This window comes from Halichoerus grypus, chromosome 2 (assembly GCF_964656455.1).
Source record: "Halichoerus grypus chromosome 2, mHalGry1.hap1.1, whole genome shotgun sequence".
In the NCBI taxonomy this organism is placed as follows: Eukaryota; Metazoa; Chordata; class Mammalia; order Carnivora; family Phocidae; genus Halichoerus; species Halichoerus grypus.
This window is the reverse complement of record NC_135713.1, coordinates 11,716,153-11,733,068: the sequence shown is the minus strand read 5'-3', so window position 1 is coordinate 11,733,068 and position 16,916 is coordinate 11,716,153. Positions and strand designations below refer to the sequence as shown.

At 48.4% G+C, this 16,916-nt stretch overlaps 1 protein-coding gene across 3 annotated transcripts in view; it reads right to left on the bottom strand.

Moving 5' to 3' along the window:
- Positions 1-7,100: 7,100 nt before the first annotated feature.
- OTULIN (OTU deubiquitinase with linear linkage specificity) overlaps positions 7,101-16,916 on the bottom strand; it is a 31,762-nt gene continuing 21,946 nt past the window's right edge. For 2 of the 3 annotated variants that reach the window (XM_036097316.2, XM_036097317.2), the window contains exons 6-7: positions 14,874-15,143; positions 7,101-12,446 (exon numbers count right to left, since the gene is read on the bottom strand). In XM_036097316.2, coding sequence (XP_035953209.1) covers positions 12,252-12,446; positions 14,874-15,143 — 465 coding nt within the window. In that variant the 3' untranslated portion in view covers positions 7,101-12,251. Of the gene's footprint in view, positions 12,447-12,916; positions 13,551-14,873; positions 15,144-16,916 lie in introns of those variants that run through there. The other variant, XM_078066578.1, reaches the window with a different exon arrangement.

Genomic DNA, 16,916 nt, shown 5'->3' with positions numbered 1-16,916 from the left:
CACCTCTTTCTAAGGTTATGAAACTTAAGTGCACTTCGCTAACAAGACTTACCACAGTCCGTGCGTGTACACAGAAATGCACAAGAGCTAGGAACCCTTTGTGTGTCCACAAGTAGAAGTGGTCTTCTTAGGTTGAAGAGAGCTGGAGACAGACCAGCCTGTCTGGCTTCGTGGAAACTCAGCGGCATATGGAGATTGGTTGGCCCCGGAAGATTTAGGGGCAGACATTCTCCAGCTATGCACCGGGGACAAGAAATGGTTGCCTTTGGTGTTGGGAAACATCATGGCCAGGTGGACTCTGGTTCCCTGAAGTGTGGGGCCGTGAACACGGGGGACCCACAATTTGGATGAACCAGCTATCAAGGTGAAGTTCAGACCAGCTTGGTGGAACAAAGGGGGTATAAGGTATCCATCAGCACCAGTCCCCCAGCACCCGCAGCGGGGACCAGTCTCCACAAAGCAGGCAAGTTCCCCCACGGTGCCACATCCACGAGGCTCATGGAGGCAAATACACAGCTCCTTGGAACCAAGCTATAGTTGGTTTGCTTGGTGATGGATTGAGAGGACAAATATCTAAAGCTGGGATGACCAAGGAGCTGGTCCTAGCACTTCAGAAATACTGACAGAGCCCCCCAAGAGATTCTGTGCGACATGGACAAGCCTGTGCTCAGTCATTTAAGGAGAGCTTAAATGCCTGTGGGTCTACAGCCGTGACCTTCAGATCTCTCACTCCTTTCCCGCCACACACTGTCACCTGCACTGTGAGAAGCTCAGGCCATTGCTGCTAAGGCTCCTTCCGGGGCCAACATTCTGTGTACCATCTAGGATTTAGAACACGCTACAGGATCCTGCGGTGGAAAGATAAAATTACCTCGTTCTTCATCTCAGATCTGAATGTTAGCAGTGTTCCAGAATGTTTTTTTTAACAAAATGAAGTCTACTGGGACTTCACCCTACACGTGCCAATGATGTCCATTGACCAGCTCTTCAGTTTCACATCAAAACTGTGGGTTTCGTGGAAGCCAGTCACGTTAAAACATTTGTGCAGCCTTTGATTAGAATTGACTGCAGAGGTCAATATAAAATACATACAGCACTTCAACAAGTGCTGCATATGTATTTAATAGATGTAACTTCTGGCATTGTTAAGAGCATTTCTATATGCTTTCCTTTTTTGGCTTCTTGGGGAGGTGGAGTTCACACTCATGTATTCTCAAACAGTTTTCACACTCTAATTTTACTTTAAGTAAAGCTTAAAGTTGGCATACGATTGAGATTGCTCTTAGTTTCTTGATTTTCTAAACTCTAACCGTCAGTCTATTTATACATCCCAAATTACACGGTTTCCTAATTCTAACTACATTTCCCTTTTCTGTCAAACATACAGGAGGCATTAAAATTTTGCCTTTGCCTTAGTAGCTAAAACCTCTAACCACTGGGTTATTTCTCTAAACTCCCTTATTTAAATATGACCTATTGCTTCAAACTGTATTCTATATGAAAATGAATTTTTACTTCCCATCATTGCAGTAATATTGAAAGTACTTCTCCGAGCCTCAGCTTCTCCCCCCAGCTTCTTGAATGGTGATACCCAACTTACACGGGCGTCAGGAAAGTAAGGCCAGAACCCGAAACCCCCTCCTGCCCACATCTAAGAGATTCTTGTTCCGATCAATCGCTGTGTGAAAAGCATTACTCTTCTTTAAAGTGTAATGTCTTAACCTCAAAGAGTGATGGCTCTCATTCTTTGAACCTCCCATGAGAGATTACAGAAAGGGTTTTATTACACACCTGTAATTAATAGGGTTGGAAGAATCCCGCTGGCCTGCCTGAAACTGCATCTCCTTTATTATATGTCTTCGGGTTAAAATCCCCGATGTCATGCCTCGACCACGCTTCCCTGTTACCGCCTCTAACACTGCCATGCTTTCTTGCCAACCATGGCACGTGGGCTATGGCCTGTTTTCTTGCCCGGCTCGAATGTCAGTGCGTGGTGCTGTGCTGGCCCAAGCATCCTCCATCTGCCCCATGCGGAGCAGTACTACCTCGAGACGCAAATCTGCACGCCTCCCATGCTTTCTCCTGACATCCCAGATGAGTCACATTACCATCCACCCAGAAACCTACTCCATGACACTCCTATCCCATGCCAACAGGGTCCCACTAAGCCCCAGTAGTTCTTCCCTCCTGTCACTCTCTCCCTTGTGTCCCTCCTCTGCATCCTCTTTAGTCCCGCTGGCTTAGCTCAGGTGCTCCTGGTTCCCTAGGGCCAAATGGGACAGGAGGCTTCTCCAAGCTCATCTGTGCCCCGGACTATGATGTAAATGACACCTCCTAGAGTTTTTGCAGTGCACAACCTGCACAACCATTCCCAACAGCCTGCCCACCTTTCCTCACCTTCACTCTATGTCACACATTGCAGAGAACTTTTAGTGTTCATACTTGTCTTCATTTATGATGGCTGAGAGCTTTTAATCCAGAGGCTGTTCAGATAAACCATGAGATGGTTCATGGTTTTCAAACACCTGCCTCTAATCTCTTTGCCTATCTGTAAATTATCCCGAACCACCCACACCCACGTTATACAATGGTAGCAATATTCCAAAAGGTTTACCCTTGTGATGGGTAGTTTGAATATATTCATAGGTATGATCTACTAGGCTTTTGGGTTAATATCATGGAGAAAACTATGCCCTCTTCCAAACTATCCCTTTCAACTCTTTAAGGCTCCACTTGAGTGGGGGGAAGGCTGGCTTTGCTTGTTTCTTTTAATTCGCCCCATGAGCTCCAGGCTTCTTATCTGGACCACACAAGCCAATAAATAGCGTGCTAACTTCACAGCTCAATACCCGGGTCTTTGCACAAAAAGAAAAGGAAAAAACAAAACACAGGAGCTGTGAATCCTCCGTCTACCTCGGCTGCTGACTAGCTTTGAGTCAGGCAAGTTACTGGATGCCTGTGGGTCGGCCTTCTCTGCTCCAGAATGAGCTCTTGTCCGGTTCCGAGCTAACGTGGCCACGGGATTTGCAGGGCCCGACGGCGGGCGGTGCGGGCAGACGGAGGGGCGTGTGTGCTGGGCCCCCGAGCGGCGCGCGACCGGCGCTGTGAAGGCGGCTGCAGCCAGCCCGTCGCCCCCGGCCCCCGGACACGGTGAGGACACATGCTCGCAGGTTCGTGCAGCAGACACCCAGGCATGGTTTCTCCCCGCGCCAGGCAAGGCCACGTCCCACCTCAGCCGCTCTGCCTTTGCCCCAGATGCTGCCCTGCTCGGCAATCAGCTTTCCTCCCCCCACAGCTGTGGTGGTCAGAGCCGCTAGGAAAGAATGCCAAGGGCCCCCACGCCCCAGGCCTGCTGACTCCTAAGCTGGGAATCCAGTTCTGCGTGCTCCCGGGTGACCTAATCTGGGCCTGTCTCTAGTTCCAAATACGCACTGGTGATCCCCAGGGCAGTTTTTCCAGCCCGGACATGTTCCTGCATTTCAGACCAGTCAGCTGCCAACCTGAGGGGTCCCAGAGGGGCCTAGGCCCTTACGCGCCTCCCTGCACACTTTCTCACCACCCTGTCCCTGCTTCCTCCGGACTTCCATCTAGATGAGTCACATAATCACCCACCCAGAGGCCTCCCCCATGCCCCACCCCTCCCTCAATCAAGTCACGAACCCTGGCAGTTCTCTCTCCTGGTAGCTCTCACTTCTGTCCCTCCTCAGCATCCTTAGTCCCTCTGGTTTAGCTCAGGTGCTCCTGGTCGCCCAGGGCAGGACGCTATAGGAGCCTTCAGGCTCATGTGTCCCCCTGGACTGTGAAGTGAATGACACCTCCTGGAGTTTTGCAGTACACAACCTGCCCAACCACTCCTAGCAGGCTGGCCACCTCCCCCCACTACCTCCTTGCTTTTCCAAGCTGGCCCTGCCTCTCACTCTAGGCATTGGGTTGCCACAAGGAGGACCTCACACTTACCTGGGTGGGCACTAGGCTGAGCTTGGGCTACATGTCATAAACAGGCCCCAACCAGAAAGGTGGATGCTAACACCCAAGGAGAAGCAGCATCACAAGATGGGGACTCCTACAGGAGCCCAGCATCCTGCTCCAGGTGTTTTCATGCCTGGCCCATTCCAAAACCTGTTCCCTCTCTCATCCTCACCCGCCATGAGGGCATAAAAGAACAAAGAGCAGTTACTCAAAAAGATAATTTGTAGAGATGGTTTCTTTGCAGAGTTATACTGAGCCCTTCTCCTGCTCAGGGATGTGTGCACACGTGTGAGTTGGGGAGGGCAGGGGTCTCTTGACACCTTAAGCATAGTGATAGGGCTCTTCAGGAAACACTGCGAGCTTGAAATGGGCCCCTAGTGGTGGGGACTCAGTGTCCTGGGGTCTGACTCCCCTGTCAAATCTGCCAGAAGAGAGAGCCAAGGGAGAGGGGGCATTGGGCTGGCCGCAAGTGCCAAGGTTGGCAAGGCAGAAGTTGCAAAGTCTTCCCCATGAGCCAGACGTGAGCTACACTGATAACAGGCTGACCTGGGGTCGTCTTGAGGGGGTGACCAGGGCTTAGAAGAAGGAAGCTGGAGTATCACTGGATCCCTAGGAGCTGCAAAGGAGGAGCTGTGGGTAGGAGAGAGGATTAGCCACATCAAGGGAAGTACTCATGCAAGGCTGAGCTGCAGGCCGGAGGAGGGGCAGAGGGGTCTCCAGTGACCCCTGCAAGTACCCCACACCACAAGAGAACAAGAACAACGCCCTGGCCAGGCCCAGCAGTGAGGCTGGTTTCGGACAGCGACCATCAAGAGTAAGATCTTTGCTCCCCCTGCCCTCCTGCTTGCCTCCTTCCTCCTGCTCCAACTCTGGAGGGCCAGTTGGGCGATCAGGGACTACTCATAGCTTTGACTCTTAGACGAGATGGGGTATCCCAACTTCTGAACAGGAATCACATTTGGCAATGTAAAATGCCTAAGTTTTTTAAGATTTATTTTAGAGAAAGAGAGAGAGAGCACAAGAGTGAGCTGGAGTCGGGGGGGGGCGCAGAGGGAGAGGGAGAGAGAATCTTAAGCAGACTCTGCACTGAGCACGGAGCCCGACACGGGGCTCGATCTCAGAACCCTGAGATCACGACCTGAGCCAAAATCAAGAGTCAGATGCTTAACTGACTGTGATTGCGCCACCCAGGCCCTCCTGTAAGCTTTCTTTATTATCCGAGGGTGCTCAGGAGAGTCATGGATGCCCAGAGTTGAGTTTTCATCCAGGGGTGGGGGAAGTTCCCCTACTGATTACCTCTTGAACACTGGAAGACAAAACTGCTTTGTGATTCTTCTGTCCTTGGAGCCCTGCCATTCAGCTCACCTGTTACAGATGGACGTGAGCCGTGTGAAGGTTGGGGATAGCTGGAGAAGGTCTCGGAAGGACAGGGAGGGGAAGACTCGGCCAGCTCATCCTTGCATCTGGAGTTTGGAACTGGGCAAGCACTCTTTGGAGAAAAAGGAGGCATTCCCAACTTCCTCCCTGGGATGTGCTACCCCCAGGACACCTGCCCAGCACTTCCTGAGGGGGTCTCAGCTCCAACACCACTTCGTGTTGATGAAGGTCAAGCCCTCCGTGAACTAAGATTACCTAAGCCAGCTGTCAACTGCAATCAAGAGAGCTCAACACGGATGTGCGATCACCCGTCAGCCTTCCCTTCTCGATGCTTCCTACCCTAAATCTCTGTGAAATACTGAAACAAAAACCAAAGGTACCCTCACAGATGACAGTCTAGATAGAAAGTACGGCAGATGGGCAAAGGATGTGAGCTTCCAGAAAATGACCCATGAATGGCTTCTACAAACGAAAGCAGGTTCAGCCTCACTCAGTACCGGAACGCAAACTGGATGTCCAACTACCAACTCAGCAAAGATCAAAAACTACGACAGAGCTCAGCATTGGCAGGGGCCTAAGGAAATTGGCGCCCCTAGTCCCCAGTGGAAATGTCCATCAAAGGCACCTCTTCAGGCCACACTTTGGCAAGATGTTTCAAGCCCACCCTCAACTAGGGAGATTAACGTCATGGGTGAGCATGAACAGGCAAAGCAGGAAAGAAATCCAAATGACCGATAAATATCTAGGTAAAATGTCCACCATTACCAGAATCAAAAGCCAATTAAAACTAGATGTCTCTCTTCCCACTTTTTTTTCCTTGCTGAATCGTCCAAGTTAAAAATGAAATCACACCTAGTATGGTATCCCTCGGGGAACAAGGAAGCAGGCCCTCCAGTACCTCCCCGTGAGCCTGAAAATTCTTGCAAGGGTAGACTGGAAATAGGTTTCAAGAGCTTTACACATGTTGAATCTAGAAATGCCTAAAAAGATTCATGAATGAGAATGCTTATTATAGCACTACTTATGAAAACTGGAACTATTCAGGGGTGTTGACTGTATGCTTTTAAGATATTTTTAAAACCTTAATAGCATACCATGTTCCTCATGACCTGGCACAATGAGGATGTGATCGTCAGGTACATAAACCAACAATTACCGAGCTGTTGGCCTTTTATCTTCAGTGCTCTCTCCGAGATTTTCGAAGAGTGCCACCTCCCCGGTGAGCAGCACAGCCTGTCACAACCTGACCGCATTTCATCTGCCCTAAACTACGCTCTAGTTCTCGATCTGGGGAGATGGCACCAGGAAGTATGTGGAAGGCACCGTCCTAAGCTACAATACTCTACATGGTAACAGTGCGTGTAAAGTACCATCACCACGGTCACCAAACTTCTCACCCACCCAGAAGGTCCCAGGCCCCACGGGCTCTCCTGGGCGAACGCCCGGCAAGGCTGGGCCAGGACTGTGGCTGGACCGGGCCCTGCAGGCCCACGGATCCTCCTCGGAGGCTGTCAGTGCGTGCGCCTCACTCCACCGCTACCACGGGCGAGAGGACCGGCTGGTACTGAATCCAGACCCACGTCCGGAACGAGGCAGCTCGTTATTCTGCAGCACCTCCTTATGGGTTTGACACCGTGAAGTCACAGGCGTCACAGGCCTGTCGGGGGGGGGGGGGAGGCGGGGGGGGCGCCTAGAAAGTTACAGTATTAGACCCGAATTGCCCGAAGTCCTCAAAGGCAACACAGCAACACAGCCAAGCTTCTGATCTTTTATTTTCTACGTTTATTATTTTTGGTGATTTACGTGTACAATCCTCAGTGGCCCGGTTTGCTAAAGGGGATCAACAGTGAAGCCCTGAGTCGGCTCAGCCTCCACCAGTGAAGAACTGAGTCAACAAGCCACAGGGTGAACCCCCCACCCCCAAGCCAGGCACCCCGCCACAGCCGCAGGTGGGAAGCACAGCCCCACACGGGCTGAGCCTCAGGAGCACGTTTCTCAGAGAACAGGTTTTTGACAAATGCTGACATTTTACAGTGTAAACAGAAGAGACTTTGCTAAGCAGGCCCAGATGAGTAGGGCCAGGCTCACCCGGCGAGCTCCTGGCCATGCGCCGCGCACAGCCCAGCCCCCGGGGAAGGAAGATTTACCCTCTCCAAACTCACAATACAGAAAGTCAGAAGCTGCTAAAATGCAGGTAACAATACCAAAACATTCTAAGAACAACGGAAATGAGGGAGTTCATTAAATACATTCGTTTTGGCTTTGTGCCCACATGGAAACACTCAGAAGTGATGGACGGTCCCCCGGACTGCGGGAGCTCCTGTAAAGGGTACCATATGTTAGCACCATTTATGGGCATACAGATCAAGGCATTTCTTATTATAGAAAAGCTCTTAAATCTAAGTACAAAAAAATGATTTTGAAGTTCACAATTAAGCTCAACCACCCCTGGTTACTAGGAGAATGACCGCCAAGACCAAAGATATTTCGAGCCCCATTATCTTTTCCTTCCTTGTATTAACCATGTTCTGACGATTTCATTCCTGACCCCAGACTTACACCCAAGAAATCAATGTGACTGAAACAAAACTCCAGCCGGGGTTCTCCTCCATGAATAGCCCTGGCTAGTCCTGCGCATTCGAAATATTTAAATACACAGGTGGCCATAGGCCTGGGAACAGGGGCATTATGTGATAAAATGGTTTGCTGATATGGTACTTCAATGCAATGAACACATCTATAGTTCCGGACTGAACTAACCCATTCCACCATTCCTAGTAACCAGGAATTTACCATGGAAACAAGACAAGTGGGACAACCGCCCTCAGGCCCTCCGCAGTGCTGCTGGGCCCGTGGGGACCCGGGTGCGGACCCACTGATATGGACCTGCCCCTCCCGGGCAGGGCCGCAGCCACCTTACCCTTACTGCTCCCACCCCCACCCCACCGCGGCCACAGGCAGCCGGACCAGCTTAGTTTTGGGCTTTTCCAGGCCTCACGTTATTAACTGAATGGCAAAGGCCTTAATCGTCAGCTGCCTTTGTCTTTTCTCTGCACAACTCAGCACTGGCTCCCTGGTCTCTCTACCTCCCCAGAAGAGATCACCAGGGTTTTCCAGAAGAGTTAAGCACTAAACATTGTACTTCCGTGAAACAGGGACCGTCATACATTTTAGGAAAAGTGATCTGCAGAATCCATACACAGAAGTCCTTCTACTCATTCAGATTTTCATCCACGTGTAACACAGGCCAGGAGGTCTGTTGGCCATTTGTTTTGTCTTTTTGTTTTACTCTGAAGTAGGCTTAACACCCAGCACAGAGCCAAACGTGGGCAACGACCTGAGCCAAGATCAAGAGTCAGGCGTTCAACCAACTGAGCCACCCAGGCGCCCCTGTTGTTTTAAGTGACATTTTTACTCTAAAATCAGTTCCTTCTTCAATTCACTTCCTACAGTTCCTTGGGCCACTTTTATAAGTTACTTGACACTGTGCCCTGCCTTTTGCTGAATGATATGGGGATTCTATGCCTTTCACACACTTTTCAGATGCACCTCACACACACTGAGGACCTCCTTTTCATTGTTTTAAGTAGTCACGGGCTTTTTTTTAAAAAGTCATTTATTTCTATGGAGGCCTACAAACAGGATTCCCTGGAGGTGTAGACTTCTGAAAATACTTCTGGGCTTTCAAGGGGGAGTACCTACAAAGTACTGCTTAATAGAGAGAGAAAATGAAACAACCAAACGTTATTTTAACATCAGAAAGAGGAGACAGCCAGGAAACTCTATTGGAGTCTGATGTATCTGCAGCAATAGCAAGAGGGCCAAGCAGTAAAGGCAGGAGAGAGAGGACATAACAGCTGTTCTCCAGGAGACCTTCGGGAAGCGGCCCACGGACACAGAGGTGAGACGGCACCTTGGTGGGAGGGGCAGCAGGACAGGAGGGAAAACACAGCCTCTTAAAAAAAAAAAAAAAAAAAGCACATAAAAACCCACAAAAGATGTTTCTTCTGACAGAGGTGTTAAGACTCACGTGGCCTGAGATTCTGACCTGCTAAGCCCTACAACTGGAAGGAACCGAACAATGAAAGGATCCCAAGGCAACGCCTGACACCTTGCATCAGACCTCAGGTCGCTCAGTAGCGAACATCAAGTCCCAGTGTCAGTGGCTCCACGAGAAAAGCACGTCAGTCCCGTCCGGCGCGTCTAAAACATGCTCCGATATGCCGTATTCTAAGGAAGATTCAGATCAAACCCCACCTAGGTCGGGAGCCAAGTGCAAACCACACCTTGGCCTCTCGTCCTCCCCTGCGGTCACGGCTGTTGCACGTGCAGGAAGGAGTGAACCCAGCGCGTGCTGTGTGCAGAAGGAGCTAAGCAGGTGAGGGGAGGAGCCAGAAGAGGTCCTGAGGAAGCAATGTGAATTCCAGGGAACTTGCTAGAGGGACCGTCTTCCAGGTTTCAGTGCGCCTTAAATAAGCTCAAAGGTGTAAGTCATGCCTGCTTAAGATGAGGATCATCTTTCTGCCAAGACCATAGGGTCCAAATCTCTGAACTCTTGCAATAAGCTCTGGGAAGGAAAGTAAGCCCAGTGCAGTTACCGGTGCTCATTTCCTAGAACACTCTATCATTTTAGAGACCCCTCTAAGTAGATTATCCTGCATCCATTTTGGTCTCAATGCAATTTCTATCCCCTGCTGCTGCCATCTGACCAGCCCATGACCAGGAATGACTCATGGAATTAAGATTCTGGGCAACTGAAGTTGCATGTTACAATGAAGAAGCGGTTATTTTTTAAAGTCGGCCAATCATTTATACTGTTTCTTGAAAGCTCTACCTTTCTGATGCTCTGATCCCACTAAGCCTGCACGACAGGCCGAGAGCAGAGTCCATAAGGCCTTGGGTCAGAAAGCCACCTGAACGCATGCTTTCAAACTTGCATCACTGTGGTGGTGAAGACCACAGTTTCCATACGCTCTAACAATACCACACACAGGAACAAGAAAAAAGTATGCACGTAAACAATTAAGTTGCCCAAAAGTTCAGTTCAAGTTCACTAAGATTAGAACATTTTCAAAATGTAAAGATGGTCATGAGTATTATTAAGTTGAATAGTAGGTATGGACCAACAGTCAGACTCAGTGAACCCCCCGGAGGACAGAGACCCCCACTGCCTTGTGCCGAAACATTTTAAGTGTGCTCTAAAAAATGTTCCAGAATGAACAGTAAGCATTTCCTACTGTACAATTACAAATCCTAAAATGAAACATCAAAGCCAATAAGAAGTCATTATTATTACTTTAATTTGGCTTCTAGGTACCTCCTTATTCGAGGCACCATTACATTTCACAGTGAAAACCACAAAGCCTCTCCAACGCATTCACGCACATTCGGAGCAGAACCCGATTCAAACACTCTAAAGAATAAAGGCCTCCCAAACTGTGGTATTACTGATGAGGTAATGGGAAAATACTAATGTAACAGTCTGCATAGTTTTGTTTGTCCTCTGAGTTTTCTTAGAAGAATTTTAAGTATAAAGCAAAACTTACATTTTCAAAAAAGGTTTGCCACTCCCCAAAAACATGTGACAGCTTATTAACTATATTAAATTGAACCAAATAAAGACTTTATTATAAAATAAAGCTTGGTACCTCAGGGTGATACTACCTTCAGAGAGGCTGAGCCCATGCAGGTGCGGCTGCCGATCCAGCCCTGGAGTGATGTGTCTGGTCCCTGGGGGAAAACAGACACAGCCCATGCCCCTTGTGGAGGACTCCAGCCCTAACTGCGTTCAACCAGGCCTCTGGGCAGCACTCACTCACTGCCAGGAACACTCCCTCCTCCCTCAGGCTTCCCAAACCAAATCACAGGCCAATGCAGCTTGGCCGCACTTCCGTACTTGGTTTTAGTACTTGCTTCTGCTTCATCTTACTCATGAAAAATCTTAAGACACTTTGCTATGACTCATCCCCCGGCAAGAACACGAATTCGGCAGTGGAAGCACCCTCAAAAACAGCCCATGGAAAGGGCACAGGCAGACCTAGGTCCAGCCCCCCTTCGCCCCCGCCCCCCGGAACTCAGATGAGAGTGCCTGAAGTCATCGGGCCCTGGCTTCCTCCTCTAAAAGAGCAGGGGGATCTCGGCGCTGTTCTGACTATAAAATGGCACATCTACGGAACGGAGAATCAAGAGCCCGACGCCAGAGCTCAACTACCAGCAGTGCTCACCCAGCTGGCAGCGCAGCACCTGCATGAGGCACCCGACCAGGTGTGGCCGTGACCTCAGGCACCTGTCACATTCTGAGTCAGGAGTTCCAGGTGCCGTCTCCTCCGGCGGCTCCTTCTCCAGCCTTTAAGTAACTCCTTTTTGGACCCAGTTTTTAATCTTCTATGAGACAATCTGCTTAGAATAGCTTTAATTAATATGTAAATCCAAACCAACGCTCAACAAGACTATCAGAGGACCTTAGGACTGTGTCCGTAACAGACTCCCTCCCAGAGGAAGGGCACCGCAGAGACCCATCACCACCAAAACAGAGACTTACTATCTTAGGAAAAATGGAGAGCCAGTTTGATTAAAGAGTTTGATTCTGAGACATAAAGAATACATTCCTCTCCAAAATGAGTCTCGTCTGATACAAAAGACCTGCGTTATGGAGAAGATGTAGTTTGTACCTTCCAAAAGAAGTGCTCTGAAGGCCCCCCTGAAATATATTGCATCAAAGATGAGGGAAAACACTTGGTTAATTCTTATCAGAAGCTGTCTTCAGAACAGCCCAGTCCAGCTTGGCTCACGGGGCCCAAGAGTTCCCACAGGTCCCTCTGAGAGACCTGGAGACCCAAGGCCCGAGCCAAGGGGCTGCTGCCTGTGGCCCTCGGCCGTGTGGCCAGGCTGTCCCGGCGTGTCCCTCACAGACTCGTCTCCTCGCACACTCTGACAGGGACGTTGTAGTGCCGGTCATCTTCGGCGATCAGCGTCACCACCGGCCAGTCCAGGGGCGGATCGGTGGGGTAGACCGTGATGAACTCTTCAGTGCTGTACTTGGAAAGCCGATACACCTGAATGGTATGGCGCACAGCGTAAGCAAGAAGGAACATTTCAACCTGGGGAAGAGAGCAAAGAGGTGAGCGGAGGGAAGCCACCCTACCAGACGCAGCTCACCACCACCTGCGCCACGCCCAGAGTCCCAGGCACCGCGCAGCCCGGCCTTGCCGCAACCTTCCCTCCTCCGTGTGGGCCCGGCCCCCAGCCCTCCCTGCACGACTGTCACAAATAAGCAGATCATCGAAAGTGGGCTACATATCTGGGAAGGGACTTGTATCCAGAATATATAAAGAACTTTTATAACTCAACAATTTAAAAAAATGACCCGTTTAAAAATTGGGCAAAGGGGGCGCCTGGGTGGCTCAGTTGGTTAAGCGACTGCCTTTGGCTCAGGTTATGATCCTGGAGTCTCGGGATCGAGTCCCACATCGGGCTACCTGCTCAGCAGGGAGTCTGCTTCTCCCTCTGATCCTGCCTCCTCTCATGTTCTCTCTGTCTCATTCTCTCTCTCAAATGAATAAATAAAATCTTTAAAAAAAAAAAAAAAAAAATTGGGCAAAGGATCTGAATAGAACAGACATTAATCCAAAGGGGATATGCAAATGGGCAATGAGCACATGAGAAGTCATCAGAGCAACGCACACCAAAACCACAATGAGATTCCCCTTCACACCCACTAGAACAGTTATAATCAGATGATAATGAGGCGTGACTACTTAATATGCACCAAGTTTTCTTTTGGGGTGATGAAAATGTTTTGGAACTTGATAAATGTACTAAGAACCACTGAGTCATATACTTTAAAATAGTTAATTTTATGTTACATAAACTTCAATTAAAGAAAAAAAGAAGTATATCCCAGGTATCTACCCAAAGAAATGAAAATATGTGTCCACACAAAAAGCCTGTACATAAATGTTCATAACAGGATTATTCATAATAGCTAAAAGGCAGAAAGACCCCAAACGGCCATCAGCTGACGGATGAATGCAGTCTGTCCATACGCTGGAATATCGCTTGTGACGTGTGCTGCAATATGGATGAGTCTTGAGAACCTGATGCTGAGTGAAAGAAGTGAGTCACCAAGGACCACATCTTGTACGATTCCACTGCTACGAAATGTCCAGAACAGGCCAATCTACAGAAAGTAGACGGGTGGCTGCCTAGGGCCAGGGGAGGGAGAATTAGTACCAACTGGTCTGGGGTCTCTTTTAGGGGTGATAAAACAGTCTAAAATTAGACTACAGTGACGGGTGCCCAACTCTGTAAACACACGAAAAACCACTGAGCTGCACACTTCAAAAGGACAAACTTTATGGTATGTAAATTATATCTCAATACAGCTGTTACGTTTTAAAAACGGGACTCGCCATTACAGTAGATTTCACGAGGACTCCCCAAGAACTAACTTCGGTCTAACATGCAGACCACGCTGCCCCAGGCTCTGTACTGAAGGGACGTGCTGCGGTGCAGGAGAGAGGAGGAGCCTACACTCTGAGTGCAGATGGTTGTTTGAAGCAGTCCTCTTCAATCCGCCCTGACCTGGCAGTGACCATCAGCCTTTGTCCTTTGCTACACACCACAAAGGTTGCACTTTGGATGGATAGCCTTAAATGCTACTTTAGTAGCCGGCTAGTCCACTAACGAAGACTTAAGCTTTTTAAGATAACACAGTGAGCACCCACCAAAGATAGTGCAGGGTGTGGTAAGTCACAGGACAGCACTGCACTGGGTCTCTGCGCAGAACTCCAAACTTAGCATATGTGTAAAAGATCCGGGAGCAGGCTGGTTTCTACTGGCTCAAGGTGACTCCCATTCTATTTTTAAAGGACACTATCGAATATGGCTACAGCTGCCAAGATTAAATAACAAGACCCTCTGCTTCATTTATTTGTAGCCTGCCAGGCGCAAGGGTACCAATCCCATCCAGCATCCTGCAGAAGCAAGCCCAGGCTGAAATAAACGTGGTGGTTATGAAACGGGCTCACGATTCTCTTGCCCTCCCCACCTGAAAAGGTGGATGGAACCTAAAGCTCTCCCCTTGAGTGTGGGATGGATTCAGTTATTTGTTTTTAATAAACAGACTATGGTGTAAACAAGAGTGTGTAACTTCCAAGATGAGATCATAAACACACTGTGGCTTCTTCCTTGCTCTCTTCTTGGATCACTTCACCGTCGGGGAGAAGCCAGCCATTGTGTCCCAAGGACACTCAAGCACAGCTATGGAAGAGCCCGTATGCTAACAAACTAAACCCTCCTCCAAACTGCGCATGAGGCCTCTGCCAACAGCCAGGTGTTGCGCCATGTTAGAAGTGGATCCTCCAGCCCAGTCGAGCCCTCAGATGACTGCACCCTCCTGAGATCCCCCGAGCCAAAACCACACAACTAAGGTGCTCCAGAATTCCTGACCTACAAAAGCTGTGAAATAATGTTTAATGATTAAAACTGCTATTTTGGACTAATACACATCCAAAGGCACAACTCACCTGTTCAAGGCCACCGGTGTGTCCCACCTGGTTTAGATGGTTCCTTAGCAGCTGTCCAGGATCATTTGATGTGTCCCGAGCAAACAGAAGCACAGAGAAAAATGGAACTTCCTTTCCCTTCTCTTTATCATCATATAGTTCAATGGCTCTGTTTAGCATTAGAAATTTTACAGCTTCATAGAGGCTATATTCCTCTTCCTCATTTGTGAACAGTTCATCACAAGCTATCTGCCTTGCTTCGGCAGTTCTTAGTTCCGCCAAGCCTGCCCACTATAACAAGAAAGTTATGTAACAATTAAATGTTTGTTCTAAAAACCCCTGGTATACTTCCATACTAGGAGCACAAAATTATTTTCAAAAGTAGGCGACCATGGGTCATGTACCAACACTCACAACATTCAAGTTTCTAGCTCAAACAATGGTACTCTTCAGACCACACAAATTCCTTATTCAGCTTTTCCCCCATTAATTTGAAACAAAAGTACAATGCACTAAGGAGAAGCACTGATGCTATGGAATAGAACTTTCAACTCCCCTAACTTCCTAGACAATGAAATTGGACCAATCAGAAATACTTATGGAGGAGCTAATAAGGTGCGTGTGTGAGGGCTGTGTGTGAAGCTGTGAGCGGTAACTAAAATTATACCTGCCTTCAAGGGGCTTACGGGAGCACTTACCACCCAGAAACACTAAGCCAACCTGCAAAAATTAAGATGGGCAAGGAAGACTGTGAGGTCTCTTGAATGTTAGCTTACTAAACTCATCCCTCTAACTTCCTAAAAATATACATGGAGTTTCAAATGAATACATCCACTAAGGAAATTTTTACTGACTCCTGCTTAAGAATAAAGCAGAGTACTAGGAATACAGCTAACACAGGCAAACGTTTTAAGTGAACAAGAAAACTCTATAAATATATGTGCTTTTAAGTTAAAGTGAATGAGGACAAGAGATACCAACATGAACTAGTCCTTATGAATAGCCGGTAACTATTGTTCCTCTCAAAAAAGCCATTAAAATTCTAAATCCAATAGTAAATTTTAATGGTAATGACTGTACCACAGGATCCTCTTCAGTATGTGGTTGAAAGCTGGAGCATCTCCTATTTGCCAGAAGTAGACCCAGCTGGCGGTCAAGAGCATGGCTCTAGACTCAGAGTCAGGATGGAATGAAGGCCTTGCTACCAAGCAGTTGGTGGCTTTTGCTGGGCACTAACCGACATCTGGGCCTTAATGCCCTCATCTTTAAAATGGGGATAACAACAGCAACAACACCTTGGTAGTTATGAGAATTAAATAACACATGAAACATTTAGTGCACAGCCTGGCACACAGGAAGGACTAGTAATGCTGGCTTAGATTATTAATGAATAATTTTAATGTTATTGTAAATTGGAAACACTTAAAACATTCCCCAAAATGAGGATCTATTTACAGCATACACACCTAATACAGCAAAAATTACACTTTCACAAGACCTTAAAACGGATGAAAAAGAAATTGTCACCAGTGGCTGAACTGAAGAGCCTTCCTGTTCACCCACACAGCCAGAGCCCTGCTCTCAGTCCTCACCTAACCTAGATCCTGGGGTCCCCAGCCCCTGCAAACTCCGTGCTCCACTCCAAGAGGCAAAGAGAACAGAATCCCTATTTCCTTCTCCTGTCACAATTTTTTAATCGCTAGACTTTCCATGAAACACTTATGTTTGTAAATAAAAACTAGGTTCCAGGAGGTCAAGGCCCTCAGTTCATTCACTGAACAATATATTTACCAAATGCCTATGTGTCAGGCTTGGTGCTCGACACTGGGTGAAAGGAATGAGCAGGACAGACTCTCATGGAGCTGAAAGTCTAACCGTGTGGCAGACCATACTGGAGCAAACAGATCAACACGTTGGGTAAGTGCTAACGGACTCTTGAAAGCTGTCTGACGCCTCCTTACCAGCACCCCCAACCCCCATCTACAAAGCCTGGAGTAATCAGCAGGCTCTCAACTCAGGGTTCCTGGTGTGGAGAGCTTCCAAGCCAAGCAACCTAGTGGTCCA